This window comes from Glycine max, chromosome 6 (genome assembly GCF_000004515.6).
Source record: "Glycine max cultivar Williams 82 chromosome 6, Glycine_max_v4.0, whole genome shotgun sequence".
Lineage (NCBI taxonomy): Eukaryota > Viridiplantae > Streptophyta > Magnoliopsida > Fabales > Fabaceae > Glycine > Glycine max.
The window spans coordinates 8,719,118-8,742,821 of NC_038242.2; the positions used below are offsets into that span (position 1 = coordinate 8,719,118).

At 33.9% G+C, this 23,704-nt stretch overlaps 2 protein-coding genes across 5 annotated transcripts; one reads left to right on the top strand and one right to left on the bottom strand.

Annotated features, from left to right (window-relative positions):
- Positions 1 to 2,025: 2,025 nt before the first annotated feature.
- On the bottom strand, positions 2,026 to 7,287 carry LOC100812026 (mediator of RNA polymerase II transcription subunit 1). 3 transcript variants are annotated; one of them, XM_006581508.4, is made up of 6 exons: positions 6,856 to 7,287; positions 5,855 to 6,616; positions 4,883 to 5,634; positions 4,693 to 4,782; positions 2,890 to 3,642; positions 2,026 to 2,569 (listed from the first exon to the last, which is right to left on the bottom strand). In XM_006581508.4, exons 2-6 carry the CDS (start codon positions 5,961 to 5,963, stop codon positions 2,429 to 2,431), a joined length of 1,845 nt encoding a protein of 614 aa, XP_006581571.1. In that variant the 5' UTR covers positions 5,964 to 6,616; positions 6,856 to 7,287; the 3' UTR covers positions 2,026 to 2,428. The 3 variants fall into 3 exon arrangements, with proteins under 3 accessions (XP_006581571.1, XP_006581570.1, XP_040872332.1); XM_006581507.4 differs by having other exon boundaries at positions 5,855 to 6,754; XM_041016398.1 differs by having other exon boundaries at positions 5,855 to 7,287.
- A 4,328-nt stretch (positions 7,288 to 11,615) lies between these two features.
- Positions 11,616 to 20,145, top strand: LOC100778553 (mitogen-activated protein kinase kinase kinase 1). Of its 2 annotated transcripts, none has more exons than XM_006581509.4 (9): positions 11,616 to 13,810; positions 15,730 to 15,814; positions 16,009 to 16,071; positions 16,594 to 16,751; positions 17,484 to 17,556; positions 17,701 to 17,760; positions 18,350 to 18,460; positions 18,885 to 19,129; positions 19,575 to 20,145. In XM_006581509.4, exons 1-8 carry the CDS (start codon positions 12,906 to 12,908, stop codon positions 19,095 to 19,097), a joined length of 1,668 nt encoding a protein of 555 aa, XP_006581572.1. In that variant the 5' UTR covers positions 11,616 to 12,905; the 3' UTR covers positions 19,098 to 19,129; positions 19,575 to 20,145. The 2 variants fall into 2 exon arrangements, with proteins under 2 accessions (XP_006581572.1, XP_006581573.1); XM_006581510.4 differs by having other exon boundaries at positions 19,613 to 20,145.
- Positions 20,146 to 23,704: the final 3,559 nt, after the last annotated feature.

Genomic DNA, 23,704 nt, shown 5'->3' on the forward strand with positions numbered 1-23,704 from the left:
ACAGGTGTTTTTGGCTCCGTTTCAAGGAAGTTTTTAATGATTAGGTTTAAAGATTTCTCAATCTTATCTTGGAATGTCATAGGGTTAATTTACTAATAGGTGAAGCCATCGACATATACATGAGTTAATGCAAAGATATAAGCTAGAGTTGATTTTTAATTATCTATGAAACACACATTGTTCTCCACGACCAAGAATTTATAGGATATGGAAGGTTATAATATATGTATTGGGAGCAGAGGAAGTGCATGGACATGCCGGAGGAATCGGGATATTGAAAAATGTTACTCGTGTATTTCTTCTATTAGTTAGATCGTTGACTATTTTCCTCAAGTAATCATTGTATCAATATCCTTGAGGAGAACTAGAGTTAGGTTAGAGCGGGTAGTTATGCTAGTCTTACTTACTGTGTGCGTTGTCATCTTTGGAAATATTTAGGTCATCCAAGAAGTAGATTTTTGAGCCATGGGTTCTAGTTGGAGATTTCAATATGAAACTATCTCCATCTTAAAATTGTAGGGGTAACTTTTCTCCAACAAAAGTTTTTTTTTTGCTTTTGTTTTTTGTAGTTGCAACCTTCTGATATGGATTTCTTTCGTACAAAATTCACTTGGCAGAGAAATTATAAAAAGGGACATTTGATTTCACAAAAAGGTTGGGTAAAGGAGTGTGTGGTCAAACTTGGAGAATGAAGAGTAGCTTGAAACATCAGTACTGGAGCATTTAGTGAAGAGGCACTCCAATCATAACCCGCTTTTGGTACATTGTAGTAACCTTATAACTATGAATGAGAGAACGAAGGCTTTCGTTTCCAAGCAGCTCGATGTACGCATGAAGAGTATCGTACTTTGGTAAAATAAACTTGAACCATGAAACCACCATGTAACTTGTTATTCAGACTTCATGGAAGTTATTACACTTTGGTAAAGGAGGATGTCTCTATTCACGATCATTATGGCAATAAATTAAATGACACTAGTACATATCAAGAGAGTGGACAATAAATTAAAGCATACTCTAAGAAAGGAAAATCATTGTGCAAACTTGTTAGCCAAGCTTGGTGTTAGATATCAATATGGCATAGTATGGTTGACAAATTAATAATCATATCCGATAAATATGTGATCAGGAATTTGATCACTAATCTATTGTATGAAAAAAAAATATGTTCAAAGATATCGGTCCTTAAATGGATATTTATATATCGAATAACTAGTTTTTGAATCTCAGTTAAAAATACCTTTAATTCAGTAAAATAACGAGGATGCATTAGATTAGATGTCTCATTTTTACATTTATAATTAGCTATTGTTTTCTTTTATTTTCCCTTATTTTCTCCTGTACCAAAATTTTAAATAAAAAAACTTTTTTCTATGATAAAAGAAAAGGACTTCAAATTATACATGTATTTTTCTATTATAAATTTAGATTTTCGTTAATAAATGAAAATGTTTTCTTCTTCATTAAATTACATAACTTGATATTGAGCATCTAATTTTGTATTATATTTTTATTCTTTTTAAACAATGTCATTTACATTTAATTCCTAATTTAAATTATAATATTTAATATATTAAATTAAAGATACTTTTCCTTTTTTTGTAAACTAAAATTTAAACATAAAATTTAACACCGTCAATAAGCAATTTATTTACATAAATTTTACTATAGCTTCAAAAGTTTAATCTCTTACTTTTTTAATGAAATAATATATCCATTACTAATAATAACATCAATTTGTTAAATGCAAAAAAAAAAAGTATTTTTAATATATTTTAAAGTTGTATATCGAAAGAACAGGTAAAATTGAACAGCATTAAAATTTACTATGAAATGCTTTTAATTAAAAAAAAAATTGTTTTTGATATAGTAAGCACTTGTTCTCAATATATTTTTTTTCTTAATGCCGGTTTTTAGCATTTACCTAATCTCTATTTATTCATCTCAATTTCATCCGCGAGACAGGTCACAGCAAGGAAACAAATATCAGACTACCCGGAATAACAATATCAAAATACTCTAAAATTAGAAGCTTTTAATTTCCTTTTTTTTTGTAAAATTGACCAAAAACATCATAAACTTTATCTTGTAGAATCAACCCTCTGAAAGAAAAAAGGATCAAAATACCCCAAAAGATGCAATTGCCCAGCACCTTCCACTGCAGACAAAACAGCCCTAGCCTACCCCTACCCAACCACCAACCTATAACTTTTAACCCAAAAGAAAAAAAAAATCCCTGTTAAGCAGGCGGGATTGAGACACCTGTAACTTATTGCAATATTTGCAAAATGCAGGGTTCCGATCAAAACCCACCCACTTCTTTCACTCCCAAGTGATCAGCCTTCTTTAAAAACAAAAGGGAAGAATGTTACTAGCTATCTGCCATAAAAAATGAAACTTGGGTCTATCCGTGATAGAACCGAGAGCATCAAGCTTCAGATCTGGAGTCAGAACTCAATTCAGCAGAAGCTCCATGCAAGTTAGTCGTAGCATAAGGTTCAAAAAACTTGGACAACTTTGGCTGCATGCCCTGGCATAGCTTTAATGTAGTGGTGCCCAACTTCATGCACTACAAAACCAAAGTCAACAAAGAAGTAAACCTTTTGGCCAAAATGAATTGATAATTCCATAAAATTTACCCAAGTTACAACAAGTTCCTTCAAAATGCCAAACTCAAGCATGTAATTTGGTACAACATATTACAAAGAAATTCAGCCGTGATTAACAGAAGGGAACTTTTGAACCCACCCATTTGATTCAATAAAGCAATGCTTTTAACTTCAAAGGTTAAAATCACATAATACATTAAAAAAAATCAAAACAAATATAATTCAAATTCATAACAAATATAAATTAACACAAAAATAAATCAGGGTTACTGATGCTCACCTCCTGATAAAAGGCATTGATCTCCTCTTCTGTAAGGCCTTCCTCATCCTCACCAGAATCCTCCACCCAGCCAAGTGAACGAAGGAAAGCAGCCTCTTCCTCATCTAGAATTGTATCTTTCTGATCATAATCAGGTTTGTTAAGCTCTACATGGGCATTACCATTGCTAGTCACTTCAGCACCATTTCGAAGATCTTGAGGCCTTGCAGGAGAGCCAACAGCTTCAGTATTCACTTCACCAGATTTGTCCATTGGGGGAGATGAAACCACTGGGCTAGAATCTGGAAGAACTGAGGAGTTCATCAGAGTTTTCTTCTTAATGAGATTGAAGAAATCATTCCGGCTCTGCACTTGAGAAATAGAATTTTTCTTATCCATAGTGGACCCTAGTTTCTGATCCAAAGAAATTGGCTTCCGCTCTGTGGGAGATTTGATGTTGTTGGTCTTCTTCAAAGGTGTAGAAGCAGCTGCTGAAGCAACAGCAAGATTATTTCCAGTTCTAATGTTAGAGTGATTTGTTTGGCTTGAAGGATCCTTAGGTGTAGTAGGGGAAACACCATTTTCCCACACCACTGATTTGAGATCAGTAAATTTCCCAGATGTTTTCGGAGCATCAACTTTGGCATTTCCACTGCGAACAGAATGATTAACGATGTGCAGAGCAGAGGGTTGTTGCGGCATGCTCTTGACAGACATATTCATCTCAGCATTTCTGACTGCTGTCTTGGGTTTTGATTTCTCAGAATTGTTAACCTGACAAGAAAGCCGTCAGAAATTCACCAAGAATTTAATTTAAAAAACTCTCATTTGTCAAATAGAAGACAGAAACATACATGATGTTATAATATAGCAATTTATTTCTGATGTATGAATAAAACCTAAGATATATTATCCAATTTTGATACAACAAAAGGAAAAATTTACATAATCTAAATCAAGCATTCGCAACATTTTCATACATAATTGATGCACAGACCAGCAGAACCTGAAATTCAATTATAAAGTATTGAAGGATTGCAATGAGACTTGTACATTTCACAAAAACAAATAAACTGTACTTCATGGTCAATTTTATTAAAAAGACAGATCAACAAGCCATCATCAGTGCCACCAGTGGTGCAGGAACCAGAATTAGCATGCCAAAGAAAACCCATTTTAAGTGATCATGTTGATGTAGTAAAACAGAAGAAACAATATAGTACCTTCAAAAATTAACTATTTGTTCAATCAAAGAGTCTTAAAAAAAAACTTTTGAATCTGAATCCTATCAACAGGTTATTTGCATTCATTAAAAGTGACCACAGAATCATAAATTTCAACACATTAGTTTTGTTACTTATTCCTTTTAGTTATCTAAAACAAATATAAATAGAATAGATATGAACTCATAATAAATCACAAATTTCATAGGAAAAAAAGTTAAAATCATTACAGAAAATCAGTTTCGTAATAATAATAGATTAACAACAATAGAACAATTAATTTGTAGTTATGCACTAACTCATGATCAATTCCGATGCCCATGAAATGATAAAAACATGATACAACAAAATTAGGTAAGAACTTTTCTGCTGAAATTTCTCTCTTTTTCTAAGTCTAATGCTTTATCTATAATCCCCACCCTTGCTAAGGCATTCCAGGTTGTAAACAACTTTAACAGCTCAAAATTCTCAACTTCAACTCGCTGTTTACTACTATGAAAAAACCAGTCAAATTAATAAATCAAATTCCTGATATCTAAAACAAACCAAGTTTTGCAATATATGACTAATAAAACAATATTTAAAAGGGAAATTTTCTTACCAAAGCCTTAGGCATTGATGGTGTTACTGGAATCAACTGCCTTGACTGCTTAATAGCCAGTTCCTCAAGCCTTTGGGTTTTGACAGACACCTGGAAAATGATTAAGGCCTTGTTAACTGGTCATGAAAATAAATAAAATCATTATAATCATATAAGAATGAAGATAGTCACAGAAAACCAACTAAACTACCTGGGGAGCAGAACGAGCTCGAGATGGAGTCTGTGCCAAAGCTTCAGCCATGTTAAGACCAGATGATGTACTTGTAAGTACAGACCCAGAAGTTGGAGAAACAGTTTGTTGCAACGTTAGAGATCCAGTACTACTGCTTCCAATTATAGTTGGTACCTCAGCTAGAGCAGATGTCCATCCCTCCCCACCAATCAAAGCTGAACTGCCAACAGGTAGTGTTTGACTAGCAGCAGCACCCAAACCAGGAGATGAAACTCTCCCTATTTCAGTTATTCCCTGCCTCTCTTCAACTCCAAGTGAAGGAAAATCCTTATTAAAAACAGCTTTCTGAACACTACTACCAATACTACTGCCAGAAAGTAAGTCATTACCGCTTTTCTGGTAGCTATTGCCACCAGATTTGGTATCTACTGCAACTCTGTGGGTCAAAATCTCATTCTGTTTCCTGGAAACCATTGAATGAGAACACCGTAAAGTGTCTCTCTCTATCCTTCCAGGAAAGATGTCAGAAAATGGTTCAGAACAGTCACGATCCCAGTTGTCTACAAAATTTGATCTATCTTTCTCTCTATCACGGTCCTTATCACGATGACTTCTGTTGAAACTACTATAGGCATGCTTAGCAGAACCATTGATACTCCTCCGAGAATTTGAAGAAAATGTTCGTTCCAGAAACACAGAACGAGGGCTATCAAAATCATTAGTGGACTTAGATGATCTATTCCTTGTGTGATGGGCAACATTAGAAGAATCTACACAACAATGATAGAAATTGTTAACTAATGAATTATGATTCCATTCCCCTATTTTAAGGAGATAAACCTATCATAAACTTATAAGCCAAAAAAAGTGTTTCTTAAATAGATTGCAAAAAGGGAACAGCATTTTCTTCTACTTAAAAGTAGATAATGTTTTGAATTGATTAAACTAAGGCATTAAAAAGATGTATACAGTTCAGGGAAGTGAAAATACCGGTGTGATTAGATTGAGCTGCAAAATGGTGGGCCGAACTGCCACCCCCAGCAACACTTCCAGCACTTCTCAACCATTCTGGAACTAATGAAGGTTCACTTTTGGCCATAACTAACACTGAACATCATCAGATTTAACTAAAAAAAAAAAAGCACGTGCACCTTCTTCACCAGCCCTTCCCCTAAAACAATAGGGTTGCACTCAAATTCAAAACTACCAACTCTAACTAACATCTGTCATCCTTCTTTCAATCTTATAGATACCAAAAACTAGTCAAGAATAACCTGCCTAAACAGAAAACTGTTCCAGATGAAAATTGGAGCAATTCCACCAAGAAATTAGGTTAATCCACAGACCAATATCTTCCAGAAGCTAAGAAACAGCAGGTTTTCTTCCAGAAGCTAAGTAATAGCAGGTTATCTCCACAGAAGCAACAGCCCTCAATCTTTTCGGCCCTTTTTCTACGCGAGAAAGAGAATAACTCCAACCGGCAACTTCTCCAACAATGATCAACTGAACTGGAACCACAAACAGACACGGTTTCTTCTATTCCCCAATCAACGAAAGCGCCAAAACATCAGATACCGTCACGAGAACCACGTGACTTGAAACACAAGACAATGCCGCGTGGGAAAACCTTATCTACGCCTCCATCTTAAGCAGGAAAAAAAAAAGATGTATTCGCATAAAACCTTGGAAAATTCAGAGTCGCACCATCGTGAAAATCTCGAAAAGAAATCGATCCCCGCACCCAAAGCACAACTACGGAGACAATGGTACAACACTTAAAAGTCAACCATCAAACACAGTTCACGACCAAGAATCGAAGCAACGCCCAAAATTAAAATAAAAGAAAGACAGTGTGGAACCCTTAAAAACCGCGTCGATAGAAAAGAAACCCTAAAAAGGCAAGCACGTGAGGAAAAACTCTACCGAAGCTAGGGTAATAGGGGAAATTTCGGGGAATTAGAAAGCGAAAAAAAGAGAGTGGAGAAACTAACCCTAGAAGCGGTATTGGCAAGTGATTGACGAGGATACCGAAACGCAACCGTTTTAATAACCGCCCCCGAACGTAGCAGCTGTATTGGCAATTGTGCGAATGCGGTTCGGAAGAAAACGGAAGACGAAGAGTTAGCGGAGTGTGATTTTGGAGAGAACGAAATGGCGTTGATTGAGAGAGAGTGTGGAAATAAAAGGAAAAAAATAGGGTTTTGTTGTTTGTGCGGAGTGCGATGTGGTGTGGTGTGGTGTGAGAGAACGCAAGAGCGAGAGAGAGACAGGAGGAGGTATAATTTTTCAGTTAGTTTGGGATACTCAGGATGAAACGTATGAACAACAGCAGCCTCTTCTCCCTAATGCTATAACAAATCAAATCAAATCAAATTAAGGATATTAAACATTAATGCCAAAAATAAATGTGCATTATTTATTTATTTGTTTTTTTTTTCTCTCTCTCTTTCTTAAGTCAAGTTAAGGTATAATTTCTTCCGACGTTTCCTTCTCCCCAATAAATTTCCAACCCTATCCCTAAACGCTCATCTTCTTTGAACCTTCTGTTTTTTTTTTTTTTTTTGGTAAATATCCTTTTGTTTTTTAGTATTTGAATTCCTAAAATTTGATGAATGGTCTATTATTTTTCTTGCGCGAAGACGAACGGTGGGGGTGACGCATCCACAACAATACCTCTCATTCTTCCATTGGATTTGAATGTTTTGAAAATTGGGTTTTTCACCTACCAGAGACACCGGAGACATCTTTATTTCTTTATATATATCGTTTTATAAATGATATGAATAATACATTATCACAAGAATATTAGGTGTGCGAAATAAAATGATTTTTTTTATTCCTAAGTATTGTGTTCAAGTATTTTCAAATTTCATAATTATATAAAAATGTTTTGTGAGAGTCTAAATTATTAATAAACTATGCATTCTTATTTTAAATCATATTGAACGTATAAATTTAAAAGGCATAGCATTAGTATACTTAGTTTAAAAAATTAAATTGAAAGCAAAAATAAATAAATAAATAAATCTGGCATCAGTCACTATTTTGAAAATTAATAATTGATAGAGTCAAATGAAAAATAATCTAATTTAATAAATGAAAATTTTAAGTTTTGTTGTGATTACTATCAATATATCTTATCATTTATTTGTTACACCAAATATTATCTAATATTTTTTATCATTATCTTCTTATTTTATTTTTTTGGAATAGACCACATTACTTTCTATTGAAACAATTATATTTCAACTAGATCTTCTTATTATAGTTGATAAAGTTCATCTTTTGAGTATTTAATGTAATTGTATATTAAGACTTTAATTATACAAAAAATCATAATTATAGTTGATTCACATATTTAGAGATAACCTATCATATTTTATTTGTATTTATAAAATATATTTTAATGGTTTTTAAACAAATGGCCAATAGTTAGGAAAAATTTATATCACAACTTAAATTATGGGTAAAATATGTTTATCGTAATCCAAACATTTTCAATTTTAGGAAGAGGAAAAAAATATTTTAGCCTCGAGTCCATATTTGAGAATGGTTTTATTTTGTAAGGATTCGGTCTTATTATAATATTTGAGGTATTTCAAACTATTACCATGTGTTTGGATGGAGAATTTGAAAATTTCTAAAAAATTTAAATACACAATATTTTAATTGTCATGATTTAAATTCCTTTCATTTTGTAAATATTTTGTTTGGATTAAGCAATTTAATTTCTTGTATTTAAATTTTCGTATTTGGATAAAGTAATTCAAGTTCAAAAAAATCAATTTTTATTTTACTTCCGATACTAGTGAACCCCTTGTCATTGGTACAAATACCTCCATCATCTTCCTTAACACCGCCATTGCCACTGATAATCCCAATTGCCACCACATATTCCTTTTTCCACCGCCATAGACTAAGCTCCTTCACATCTTCTCTAAATCGATTCAACATAGACAACCTTTTAACCTCACCTCTTCATTAACTGCACCCAACAACCCATTACGAACCGTAGATTACCATGAAGAAATCCAAACAACAAATATGCAAACATCATATCGTTTTTTCTTTTAACATTTATGCTCGAAAATCTATTTCCTCTCCCTCCGATGAGGTTGAGGTCTTTGCCACATTTACAGTGTCTCATGCTGCTACGACTATGGTGCCTTGCGTTGTTACCGTGTGGCCAAGGTGGTCATGGCAACAATGAGAGAAGTCAACAGATAAGATGTGAGATGCATGGAGTGCGGGATCTATACAAAGCGAGTCACAACAATGGCAAATCCATGACAAAGACAAAGCAACGACAATGGAGGACTCCGCATAGCTCGAGGCTCAACGTCGTCGATCTCTAGATTTTTTCCATCTTTGTTCTTACTAGTTCAATTTAACGCAAAGTCTCATGTTTGAGCAGAATCTGAACCACAACGACGTGAGTGTTGTTGAATCTTTGTTGCAGAGTGTGGGCCATGCGCCGCCGCTGCTGAAGCTGGAGGATTTTTTGGGCAACTCCTCCATCGTGATGTGTTACTCCAATCACCATCACCACTTAGGTGTGAGAGAACGAAAAGGCCTATGTGAGAGTAGAGAATTTGAAATTCTTACCATTTAAGTGGAATTTCAATTCCTACCATAGGAGAAATAGGACGGGGTGTATCGGGTACACGTAACAACAAGCAGGTGAAGGAAGGATCTTAGCCTTTGTAATAGAAATGAAGATGATCCAACTTCTTCTATTCACCAAAAAGTAGTTTGATAAAAAAATGACTTTTTATACTTTTTGAAATATTTTACTTATTAATCTAAGTATAAAAAAATAGCAGAGCAACATGAGCATATGCACGGGTAACTTTGATTGGTTTAAAAGTATGAACCCTAGTACAAAATAGTTTTCTTAAGCATAACAATCACTTAAATTTATATTTAATCAAAATTTTGAATTAGTTTTAATTTGAAAAAACAATAAAAAAAAACAAATGACATGACAATTTTATTGAAAAAAAAACAATACCAAAATCCTCACAATTTTTTAGTCTCTTTTAATATCTCTTTTAAGACATTCTATATTGTTGACAAGTCTCTTAATCAAGAGTAAAATGGGAATTTTTGAAAAAAAATCTATTGAACTAAAAAATGAAAAAAAAAGAGAACGACACGAGAAATACATGGGATCAAACCGTAATCAACGAAATCTTGAATTATCTATCTCAAATCAAGAAAAAAGATATTAAAAACGATTATGTAGGATCAGACAGTAAAAAGAATAGTAAGAGTTTTCTAAAAAAAAGACAAGAACAAGATGGAGGTATAACTTAATTTCTTACTAAGAATTTTTTTTTATTTTACATTTAAATTGGGATAATTTATTAGGTCAAAGAATATTTAACAACATCAAAGTATATTGTCTCCTGATTAGATTAAAAAGTTTAAGAAAAATTACAACCCGAAGATCTTAGCCTTTGTAGTAGAAATGAAGATGATCTAACTCGTTTTATTTATCAAAAAATAATTTAAAAAGAAAAATACAAATGACTTTTTATATTTTTTAGAATATTTTACTTTTTAATCTAATAAAAAAAATATAACGGAGTGACCAGCATGGGTAACTAATAAAAAAATGTTCAATTATGTTTTAATCTCTAAATTTAAGATGTGTTATTTCAGTTTTTAAAATTTAATTTTTTTAATTTCTGACATAATAAATTATACTTTATAATAATTTTTAATATTTTATGTATTTTTAAATTTTAAAGATTAAAAAAATACATTTCCAAACTTATAAACTAAAACAGTAGTTATTGGGCCCTAGAGCAATCGGCATCTTGAAATATTAGTTATCATTTGCCCAAAAAAAGCAAGTTAAAAGAAATAAAGAAACAAATTAAATTATAAATAAAGTATATATACTTTTTATTTATTTTGAAAAAAGAAAAATTCCACCAGTGCAATCCGAGTCACGCAGTGGTCGTCGATGTGGCACCGCGTTTCTATTCCCAGTTCAACGACGTTTACCAGTCTTGTGTGTATGTGCAGTCTTTCTTTACTTCCTGCTCTTAAAATCTAATTTTCTCGAACCCCATGTGTCAAGTGTGAGTCATGTCAGCAATCCCATGCTTCTGCCGTTGGATTCTGGTTCTCGGAGTAGCTTGAATGAAGTTGCTTCAAATGGCCCTAATCAAGAAGGAGAAGAAGAAGGGGCTGCGCCCTCTGCGTCTTTTTCGAGTGCTGAAAACGTTAAGCTCGAACATTCCGGTGTCTCGGTCGGAGGAGACGCGTGGGAGGAATATGGTTGCATTTTGTGGGATTTTCATTAGCACTTTCTCTTGGCTAATTTCAGAGGTTTTGGCTGGAATAGAGAAGCTAAGATTTTTTAGTAATGTTCTGTCTTGGTGATTCTTTGCTGTTTATGGCCAGAATTTTAAACGGCGCTTTCTTTGACAACCTCCAGTCTTCTGTTCATGATGTTTCTAGAGCTGTTTCTATCTCAGACATGCAGAAAGATTGGTGTGGTTTGCTACATGATTCATTGGTTCTAGTTTTGCTCTTTCGGTTTTTTGTATTTTTAGAGGATGTTTTGTCCTCTTTCTTTGTACTATAAAAGATACACACGGATAACTGATTCACCCAACCAAATAGATGGACAGGAAAAAGACATGATTTTTATTGATTTACCTCAAGAATTTTATGTTATACACAGCTCCCATATTCTTGAAATTTCAATACCATTGCAAAAACATAAATAGAAATAAAAGAATAATTTGAGAATCAATATTAATTGATCATTATACGTCAAATGTGTAGAGTGTTAGAAATGGAAACATCAAACTTTCTGAACCTTCATTTGAATTTGGGATGAAGAAAAATACAATCCAACTTGTCACTTCTTTCGTCAAATCTAGATAGGAAGGCAAGGAACGAACAAAAATTGGAGAAAAAAGAGGAGGGACTCTGTATCTGCGTCACATACAATTTTCCACTAACATAGTTGAATATTGTTCTTTTCCAGATCCAAGATTAACCAAAGAAAATTTAACTTGATCTGTTTCAGATCTGTTCGCGCAAGGCCTCGCGGCTCCCAACAACCTTGCCGTTGTCGCTTCCGTTTCAGTCATAAACGCTCCAAACGCGCCTGCCACCACTCCAATCCCAGAACCGCTTGCGTTTAACAACCTCGTCGACGCCGCTTCTGCTCCCGCCGCCATCAAACCTCACCCACCCTTTCGCTGCAAAGTCTATGGCGCTCGCGGAGCAGCTCAAGAAGAAGAGCGAGTGGGAGACTCTCGAGGAGGCCATTAAAGCCAAACTTGAAGCTATCAGATCTCACAGGGTTTAGTTTTTCAAATCGAAGTGGCGCAGGTGACGAGTTGCAGATCTGATCTTCGCGGCCTTCCCCTTTGGTGCGGAAAGTTGAAGAGAAGAGCGGCGGCGCCGATTGGAGGAGAGGCGAGCGCTGAAGCAGGAACCGCAACAACGGGACGTGGGTGTCAAGTTCCAGTGGTGGAGGCGAGTTTAGTGGCGGTGTTTTTGGTGTGTGCAGCGGAGGAGAGGAGGTTTTGGAGGCGAGTTTAGTATAGGCTTCAGTGCCACGTATGAGAGAGAAAATTTATAAAAGCACACTTCAGTGCCACGTTTGAGTGAGAAGATTTACAAAAGCACACTTCAGTGTCACTTTACATGACGCTGAATTGCCACCAATGGACTTCTAATTGTCACATGTAAAATATAAAAATAAGAATTATTTTAAATTTAAGGACTATTATACAAGTATAAAATCTAGAAGAAAATCACCTATTTCCTCATTTCTCTCTTCCTCAAAATCAATCGCCTGTTTCGTTCTGGTCAGCTCCGTTTACTTTCTCCCTCGTCTCATGCTTTTCATTTGTCACCTTATACCGAATACACAACCATATAAAGCCACAAACCCTCCTCAGGTTCTCCTTCAATTTTCCGAAGAAGCCATTGGCGGCGACAGCTTCGTTTTAGATGGATTTAGATTCATAACCTATCCCGGATTTTTTAGCACAGGAAACAAACCTACACCATGGATCGCAAGAACCCGAGGCGAAAGCCCAAGCTCGAGCGCCGCAACGCTCTTAAGTACTCCTCCTCCGAATACGACGCCGGATCGTCCCCCTCCGACGACACGCTCTACACGCGCTCCATGGAGTTCTACGACCGCACGAGTTTCCGAATCGAGGGCGTCGAAGGCGAGTTCGATCGAATTTGCCGCAGTTTGGGCCTCTCCGGCCCAGAGGACTTCGCTATTCCCGCTGCGGCGTGGGAGGCCATAAAGTTTCGCTACTCTTCGGATATTCTCCCGAGACTGAAGCTCGATAACCTCGATATTCCCGAGGAGGAGGAAGGTGAAGAAGAATTGAAGGTAAACGAGGATATAATAGTTAATTCAGTAGAGGAAGGTAAATTGAGTGAAAAACACGGAGATAGTAGTAGTGTTAGGGTTAGGGTTAGGGTTAGGGTTAGGGAGATAGATGAATCGAGCACTGGTATTAAGGGGACTCGGCCACCGATGCTGAAGCCGCCGCCGGGGGCGAGGGTTCAGGTGGTGGATGATAGCACGTGTTCCACGTGGGACCTTTTGAGGGACTTGGCTCCTCAAGGGGAAGAAGGGTTACCGTTGAACCGTTCCGAGAATGAGAGTGAAGTAGCGAGAGAAGTAGAGAGAGGAGCGGTGGAGAAGGAAGAAGGGGAAGTTGGTACTAGAGAGAGTCCGAAGAGGGAAGAGGAAGAGAATGTGGCTGGGCTTTCGGAGTCGTGTTCGTTTTCTACTTCCAACGAAGATGATTCTTCGAGTAGTACTACGGACCCTACGTCTAATAATATTTCTCCGCAAGGGAGAATCAAACGGATTATTACCGCCGAAAGCTGGCAGAAGGGTGAGTTTCTCGGGGGTGGCTCGTTTGGCTCTGTTTATGAAGGGATTTCCGAGTAAGTACAATGCCGTTCAACCTTTACTTTTCATTTCTCCCTTCCCCTTCATTACCATTCTCGTCTTTTATTTTTTTTTTTTATGATATTATATTATTATTTGGGGTTGGGACCTTCGAGTTCATACACAACTAGAGTAATTGGTAAAAATATCATAGGAAAAAAGTTATATAAATATTTCCAAAAATATTTATGGTCACAGATTTTATTCATGAAAAAATTTCTCCCTACCAAACGTTTCCTTGCACACTTGCATTATATAAACATTTAAATAATTATTTTTGTCTCTCCTTCAGCCATTATCTTTTATCAGGCATTAGAAAATTAGTCCTTCAAAATCAAAGGAAATTACAAATATTGGCCTATTTTAGCTTGGAGGGTGTTGCTTCTTCCCCCTTCCTACATCCCTTTCCCCTTTTTAACTGTGGTTCTTTGCTGTAATGTTTTTCCTTTAGTGGTAGTAGGTAGGTGTTTAAAAACCACTGAAGATCTAAACATTAGATTAGATGAAAATTAGGAAATTTCCAATTTTGAATGAGAGCAGGATAGGATTGGAGATGGGGTTAATGCTTTGGTAGTTTAGGAGTTTATGATTGGGATGGTTAGTTATTGCTTGGTGGGTTTGGACGTGAAAATAAAATAGGTAAGGCTTTGTTGTTGTTATGGCTTTCAGTGTATCGGGTCAAGATTTTCTGTCTAGTGAAAGAGGACGGAAGAAAATCAAGAAATGCACTTGTTTCTACATTACTAACATTTATTCTCTCAAATATTTCAAAATAAAGAGTAGCTAATGGTTTATAGTGAGTAGAATAAGTAAAGAGCAAAACTTGGCTGCTCTATAGATACTTTTTGTTGTTTTTGTTCCAATGATAACACGTGTACTGATGATTACAAGAATTATATTTTTATTAATGAACTGTTACACTTGTGCTTTCATTGAAAAACAAGGCAAAAGTACACCCTATAACAGCACCTAAATTTTGTCCATAGGCTATGGAATGAGCTCGTTGAATCTGACAGATTGATGTCTGTTGAACTAACTGACTCAAACTGTCAGTTTGTGTCCTGAAACAAAACCTTTTTTTGGGTGGGGGGGTTGGAAAATATTTTGCTTTGCATCAGATAATGCTGTCAAATATTTCATTTTCCCTTTTTCTTTTAGAAAACTCTACTTTTTGGCCAGAATAGAAGCGCAAGGGCTTCTGAACTCTCCAAATTCCAGTGCTTTCCTTTTATGGAGGACAGGCTAAAATGTATTATTTCCATCTCATCTAACGTGTCAGCCATGTTTATAAACTTCCAGACTTTTTTGAGGGCAATGGTTGGGGATGCATTAGTAAGATTAAATAGTACACTTTCCAAAAAAAATAAAAATTCTACTTAAAAAAACCTTTCTTTTAAACCTATCATATTTTTTTCTGCCAAGGTGTCCTGCTATTGGGTGGTTTAAATAAACTTTGCTATTAGTCTTTTACTGATAAGCGATGATGATAATTTCTGAAATTCAATTATGGAAGTGTTCATCCCAATAAAAAATGAATTTGAGCTTCATTAGGTTGTTCATTTGGCCACTGTGTGAAATTCATGCAGTGATACAGATGGCTTCTAGTTGAATAAAGTAATAAACAATTTGAACATATTTAAAATTCTATTTAAAGAGAATTGTAGAAAAATTTAATGAGGCGAGTGAGCTAGGTTTTGCAGGGGCTAGGATATTGTAATTGCTGTTTAATGCCAGATTTTTGTCAAATCCAAAAACGTCTCAAAAGACTATTTCTAATTTAGCATCTTCCTTTCAAATTGCCCCTTTTTGGATTTTTTCTGTATAAACTCGGAAGCCAAGCTTTACAACGATTTGGCATCTGTTTTATGTTATGCAAGTTATAAATACTAACATGTTACTTTCCGAATCACTGTAGTGATGGATTCTTTTTTGCTGTAAAAGAAGTTTCACTGCTTGATCAAGGGACTCAGGGAAAGCAGAGTGTATATCAACTGGAGCAGGTGATGGACTTACACTTTTTTTAATATGTTTCCAATAATGGAATTCTTCAATGAAAAATAAAAAAGTTTTTTTTTCTTAAACATAAATATTATGCTATCTTGTGCAATACCTCAGATCATTTGAGAGGTTACTGTTCTTCATGTTTCTCCCATTATGTTTATTCTCTCACATTTGTCTTTCTCTTCTCTCTCAGGAAATAGCACTTTTGAGTCAATTTGAGCATGAAAATATTGTTCAATACTATGGCACAGAAATGGTACTTGTTCTGATTTCTTTTTCTTTATGTTCATTTTGATATTTTCATGTTGTTCACCGTTGTTGAGTCTATGTTGTTTTGTCTTGTTTTCTTCTTTTATATTCAATTTGATATTTTCTTCTTGTTTACTATGAGTTATTGAATCTATTTGGAAGTTTCCATTACAGATTTGAAAGTTGCCTATCACATTTCAAAGACTCAAACTTTTTACAATGTTTACAATATAAGTGGAATGTTTGTAGTTAAGAGTCAGGGCATGATGTCATGATAGGCCATGAAATAAAGTCTAATGATTGTATGATAAAGGATCCACATGACTGTGATAACTAACAACGTAAAAGTTCAGATATATGGTACTGTACTATTTTGGAATATATTAGTCTCACAAGTCATTGTTATCATTTTAAACATTTTCAACATCTTTTTTTTTTGGGGGGGGGGGTTGTCTATACTTTTACATCAGAGTAAGTTCATTATTCAAAATGAGATTTGTACTTTACACTTTGCTCAATGTTTATGCAGGATCAATCAAAGTTGTATATCTTTCTTGAGCTTGTAACGAAAGGTTCCCTTAGAAGCCTCTATCAGAAGTATACTCTTCGAGATTCCCAAGTATCTTCCTATACGAGACAGATTCTGCATGGTTTGAAGTATCTTCATGACCGAAATGTGGTTCACAGGTGACTCCAAATTTTATTTTATTTTTCAATCCTGTTTCATTTTCCTTTATGTATTTAGGACTTCTGCTTTTCCGTGGTAATCCTGGTCTTGAATCTTATGGTATGGTTCAGTACTTCAGTCTTTTAGAACAATGCTGACAACAGTTCTATGGTTCTTGCTTTCCTTGCTTCAGAGGAACTTTCACTTTTGCATACTGTCTCATAATTGCAATAATTCTTTGTAAATAACTTGTGGTATTTATTTTATTTTCTTGTTATTTGGCCACATTCTTTTTCTTTTTTGGATAAATGTTGCTTCATTTTCATTGTTTGAAATGCATTTTATTTATTTGGCCAAATAAGAGAGTTGAGGAGTGAGGTGAACAGAGGAATCCAAGGGGAGAAAAAGATATCCAATTATTGTCATTGTTATTTTTTTCATGCCGTAAACCACTACCTTTCAATACTAAAAGTCTAGTATTTGTGGATATGGTGTATTAGTTTCTTCCAGCTGTGAGTTAATTTGAGTTTCAAATTCAAATGATTAAAACGGAAAATCAAGTTACTAAGGTCAGGTTGAATGGTTACATGTGGGAACTTCCAGTTTTGGATATTTTAATGAGAAGAGTTTTTTCTTTGGGTTAAAGCTCGTGATTCATTTCACTTCTTATTTTCTGCATTCCTGTATCAGTTATGTAATTGGGATGAAGTAATCATTGTAAATATATTCTAATTATATTTCTCCAATTTAAGGGATATTAAATGTGCAAATATATTGGTGGATGCAAGTGGATCTGTCAAGCTTGCAGATTTTGGATTGGCAAAGGTATTCACTCTCTTTCATTTATGTTTCTCGATCTAGGATTTATTTTATTTCTTGAATATTTTGATATCAGTTATAGATGTCTAAATAATGTTAAATTGCTAATGATTTCGATTTTCTGATATCACTTTATGAATTGTTTTTCAGGCAACCAAATTGAATGATGTTAAATCAATGAAGGGGACAGCATTCTGGATGGCGCCTGAGGTTTGCCCTCAATCTTTTACTTTGGAGCAGAAATACTGCATAATGGTTCTTCTTGCCAAATTTATTAATGGAGTGTGTACATGGTTCCAAACTTCAATATAATTTGCTTAACAGTAATTTGTTATTTTAATAGCTAGATGCATGACTCAAACATTAGTTTCTGCTCTTATTTGGCTGTGCACTGAACACTTATTAAATGAAATAATATTGTTACAGTTAAAATTGTATGCATTCAATATGCTACTGGTCTAAAAACCCTAGAACCTAAGGAAATTATTAGAACTTGATGAAAATGAACTTACATAACAACTTTACATCATGTATTCATGTTACATTTTGTTAATGGGGATATTAGAGAATATGGAGATTTGAATTTTTACCTTTTTCTTTTGCTTTGTCCCATGTATTTTCCGTATGTCTTGATCAATGAAATGAACAGCTGAATATAATTATTGATAGTGATGAAGTGATTATACATATCATGTTTCAAGAATTCATTGCCTTCTCATATATAGAAAGAAGCATCCCTTTGCTTTTGATTTATTTATAGCATCGCTATTGGTTCTTAATAAGAATCTGGAATATGCAGGTTGTAAAAGGAAAGAACAAGGGTTATGGCCTTCCAGCTGATATTTGGAGTCTGGGATGCACTGTACTGGAGATGTTAACAGGCCAACTTCCGTACTGTGATTTGGAATCTGTACGTGTCATATTATTGCTATTTAACTCCCATTACACATTGGCACTTCGTAGTGAGGGTGATCGTGTAGCACATGCTTTTGTTTTTTCTGTCTCAAGCAAGGGCTCTTCAGTTCTCACAATTTAAATTCTGGTTTTAATTCCACAAACCATTTTTTTTTCTGTTTCATGTGTTTGCCTTCTCAATTTTTTTTGCTTTTGCTGCTTAAAAATTATTAAACAATTCAGGCTACCACTTATGATCCAAATTATCAATGTTTCCACCATTTATTTGTAAATTAACTTGTGGATTTTGTTGATATTCTGTGTCCCGTGTTTTGTATTGGGTAAAAATGTTGGTTGATGATTCTTATATAATTAACTGTGAAAATTGCATTACTGCTGGTTTTGACTGTTGAGTTTTAATTAATCTGTTCGAACAACAGATGCAGGCATTATATAGAATTGGAAAAGGTGAGCGACCTCGTATTCCTGATTCTCTTTCGAGAGATGCACAAGATTTTATCCTGCAGTGCCTTCAAGTTAGTCCAAATGATCGTGCCACTGCTGCTCAACTTTTAAACCATTCATTTGTCCAAAGGCCACTTTCTCAGTCCTCTGGTTCTTCATTTCCTCATATTCACGGCCGGAAGGGTTAAACTGTCATCTTCAACTATGAAACATTAGGGAGGTAAATGCATACTATCTCATTTTGCAACGTTTTATGTGTTTATCATGGCACCTGAATTTTTATATAAAAAAAAACTGTTTCCATTGTTGTCCTTGTCTATCCTTCTAAAAAATTTCATTCAAAACTCTTGAGTCATAACACGGTTTTGGTCAGACACAAAATGCCTAAGGTCCATGACAGTTTTGATTTTCAGATGCACGTAGAATTCCTATAGTTAAAGTTGGTCAGGTGTGAGTGCGGTTTTATTCTTATTTGGGACTTTTCATGCAAGCATAACTGAGAATAAGAAAAGGAAGAAAACAGAAAATGTTTCTAACCTGTGGTAGTGTGGTGCAATTCTGAAATGACAAACTATATTGTTGCATCCTTTGCGCAAATCATTGTAGCATAGGTTGAATTTATCTCTTTGAGTAGCTTACTTGATTCTTTTACTCTTTGATTACAGTTCTGTCTTTCATTGCATGTAACATTTCCAATGTTCAGTCTTGAAGTTGCTGGGGTTCATCTGGGTCCATTGCTGCAGAAATTGTTGATTTGCTCGTGTTGTAGTTTTTAGAGTTTGGTTGCTTGTAACTTATATCAAAATTTCAGCACGACTTTGGATCTAACACGTCATATGGCACTCCAAAGAACCAAGTTATCGACTAGGCAATATCCTATTGGAGAATTATGCTCAATACGTGTTATCTAATTACTCTGATGATTTGTTCGTTGTAGCAAAGGTGAAGTATCAACGTCCAGCTGAAAAAGTTAACCCTGCCTTCTTCCCCTCAAATCAGGTGACCGGCGAAAAACCCATAGGGTTTAACTCTGGGAGCAATAGTAGCAAGAATTAGAGACTATTCTATTTGTACATATTATTTATTTTTTATTATTAGTTGGCATTGTTTGTGTACATCTGTATTTCGTAGTTTTCTTTTTTATTATTTTTGTCTAATTCGTGTGTAATGTTTCCCACTTTTTGTATGTCCTCTCTGAAAATTTGGTCTTTGGTCGAATGCGATTGGGTGAGTAAATGGTTTAGTTAATAAATTTATAGGTACACTTGGACAAAAGAAAAACTGTAAACACACCAATAAACACTGGAATGTCTCTCTTTAAACATGTCGTTTTTCGTTCTGGTGAAATTCCTTATCTATCTCACTCTACTTGTGTGTTTGGAAATATGTTTGAACCACGATAAATGGAGGTTTTTCAAATTCAAATGTACAAGCGGAGAAAAAACTCTAAGGATGGATTAGCGTTTAATTGAAATGAACTTGTTTTCAAACACACTATGTTCAACTTGTTTTTATTTTTTTTGTTGTAAAATTAAATATACCTCCCTCAGGGTTTTGTCACTATTTATCCTTTCCCTTTTTATAAATTATATATACCCATACAAATATTAATGTGTTTTTATATTTAGATAGTAAGGATTTGATTTAGATAAAAAAATATTTATATTTACATATTTTTAGCAGTTTTTTCTTGATATTTTTTTGGGGTACACGAGTAAAGAAAAGAAAAGGAGAATTCTCTTTTTTTTTGCTTCCTGCACCTCCAAAAAATTTTAAATAGACAAAAAAATCCCCTATAGAACCCTACCTCTCCCAAGAGAACCCAAGCAAACCCTAGTCGTCAATCGTGCCCCACCTGCCATGTCACCCAACACCAGATTGAAGCTCTTGCAAGAGAAAGAGGATGAGGAAAAATAAGGTGCTCTCATGAGTGGTCCTTTCATCCACTGACCCCACCTTTCCTATCTGTGTGTGGAGTCTTGGTCGTAAGTTTTGTCAAATCCTTCCTCGAGCGACGGGAGTGCCCTTGCGGGCTTGAGGCTTCCCAATCTCGCATGGTGCTTCCTGCGATAATAGACCGTGAACCACCTTGTCTTTCAACCCAAAAAAGAGCCTTTGCTTCTTCTCCATTTTTAGGTGAGTGAAGGAGTGAGTGTTAGCGTGAGGTTTTGGGAAGACAAAAAGGGAAATGCCTTTTGGGGTGCTGAGGTATCCACTTCTAGAATATCTATTCCAAAGTATGATTTTTATATTTCCGAATAAGTATTTTGGGATACCTATATAGTTTCATAATGACTATTTTAAAATAAGGATAAGTAATTTGTAAACCTATTTTCAGAATACCTATTTTAGAGTATGAAAATCATATTCTAGAATAACTATTTTAGAATATGATACTTTTCGAAAATAATTATTCCGTAATATGGGGTTCCTAGGTGAGGGGTATTTCTGTTTGCTGGAGTTTTTTTGGAGGTGTAGGAAGCAAAACAGGGGGGAGGAATTAAAAACCAAAGAAAAGGCAACTAAACATGAGGAAATTAAAGGTAGGAAGAATTTTATGGGTTGGGAGAGGCCCAAGAGATAAACTCGGACTCCTGAAGCATTGTTCTTTATCAAAGGGCAATGCATTTTGCCTTTTTGTAAAACGATACCTGATTCATATAAGCTCAGTCCAAAAGTTTTTTTTTTTAATTTGTTTTTTCAAAAATATGTGTTACAAATTAATCATCCAAGCAATAATCGAATTTGTGACTTTTAAGTTATTAGCACTATACTCTAACCAACTAAACTAATAGGTTAATTATGTTATAAAATAAATAATGTTACTATACATAACACTAAACTTTCTAATATATATTTAATGCACATGAAATTTAAATAATGAATTTTGTGACAATTAATTTCGATATAACTCATACGAATTATTTAATCCATATATTTTTTTATAAATAAAAAAATATTTACTATTAAAAAATTTAATATATTAATAAATTAAAAAAAAAACATATTTTTGAAATTTTTTTATAAAAAAACACTTACAAATTACGTGATCCATATTATATTAAATATATATTAAGAAGTTTAGTGTTATGTATAACAACATTATTTATTTTATAACATAATTGACCTATTAACTCAATTGATTAGAACGTGGTGTTAATAACTTGAAGGTCACATGTTTGATTCTTGCTTGAACCGTTATCTCATACAGATCAACTGATCCGTGGGTAGGTTTACAGATCAGTTGATCCATATCCTTTTACGAAAGAGTAAAATGAGAAATTTGTGAAATTACTAGGTATACCAGCAATTTCGTTGAAACGTAGCAATACCCTTTATCAAAAGGTCTCCACAAAAGTACTCTTGTTACAGGAAGGGGTACAAATGTACGTCTCTAGGATGTCTTGGGTCTTCTAAATAAGAATAACACACTTATGATAAGAATTTGACTTATTAATTAGCAAAATAGCATTAATTTAGAGTACTCAATTAGCTTCTTGTATGTCAAGTTCCACACTAATTACAAGCCTTTAAATATGGCCATAGTATCTGCATACGTGATAAGTGATTCTCATGTTGACCAAACCAGTTAAAAATGATACTATTGTTAAATATAGTTATTTTATTATAATTTGTATTGAATACTAATCATGGTTGGTACATGCGATAATGATTTATGCTCCTTAGTCAAGTGGTTCAATGCTCAAATCATGATTAATTTTTTAGTATGAAATAAATCGTGTTGCAGGAATATTCACCTTTTATTTTCTCACAATCTCTAATGAAGATTACTCATAATTTTTTATGGGGTTACTTCATATAATATTATAGTTTGAAAAAAAAAAGTATTGAAAAAACAATTATAATTTGTATAGTTAATGATCTTTTTAAAAAATGCATTATTTTAAAAGATAAAAAGATATTGTGGAACAAACATAATAAATTATAATAATCAATTCTTTCCTACTTTGCATAAATACCGAACTTGGGAGGAAAGGAAGAAAATGTTAAAGAAAGGAAAATGCTTAAATACACGAAACTAAAGACATGAAAAGGAAACGTAGTATCTATCCTTTTTTGTTTTGTTTACCGTTAAAAGGAAACTATTTCTGCTTGTATATTTAAAAATAAAAAGAATTTAACTTAAATATATTCTTAGGGTAAAGAATTTTTACATTTTCATGTAATTACAAATTATTATATTTGATAAATTTATTAATTTTTAAAATAATTATATTAAATTTCCTGTCAATTATTTTTTTAGAAGAAAATTCCTCTCAATTATTAGTTAATACTTTAATACTTAATAGTGTAAATATTACTTTACATATAACAGTTAAACTAGAAAAAAACACATGAATGGGCTTTTGAGGAAAGGTAAATGGGCCGATTACGGTATAGCAACTGTTAGGGATTTTCTTTCTTCACCAAGCATATTTTTTCATACATACAGTAGTGAGAGAGAAAAATTAAAAATATCCTTACGTATAGCCCATAGGTCTTGAATTTGTGATTTTTGTGTTACTAGTACGACGCTCTAACCAACTGAGTCAATAATCCAATTATGTTAAAAAAATCAATGTCGTTATATATAACACTAAATTTTTTAATGTATTTTTAATATACATATAAGTTTATATAATTAATTTTGATCTAATAATGTATTTTTTACATATATAATTTTTTATTAAACTTATGATTTTTATTTAAAATCTATATATGTAAAAAATAAATTATTAGATAAAGATTAATTATTACAAAATTTATTACATAAATTTATATGTGTATTAAATGT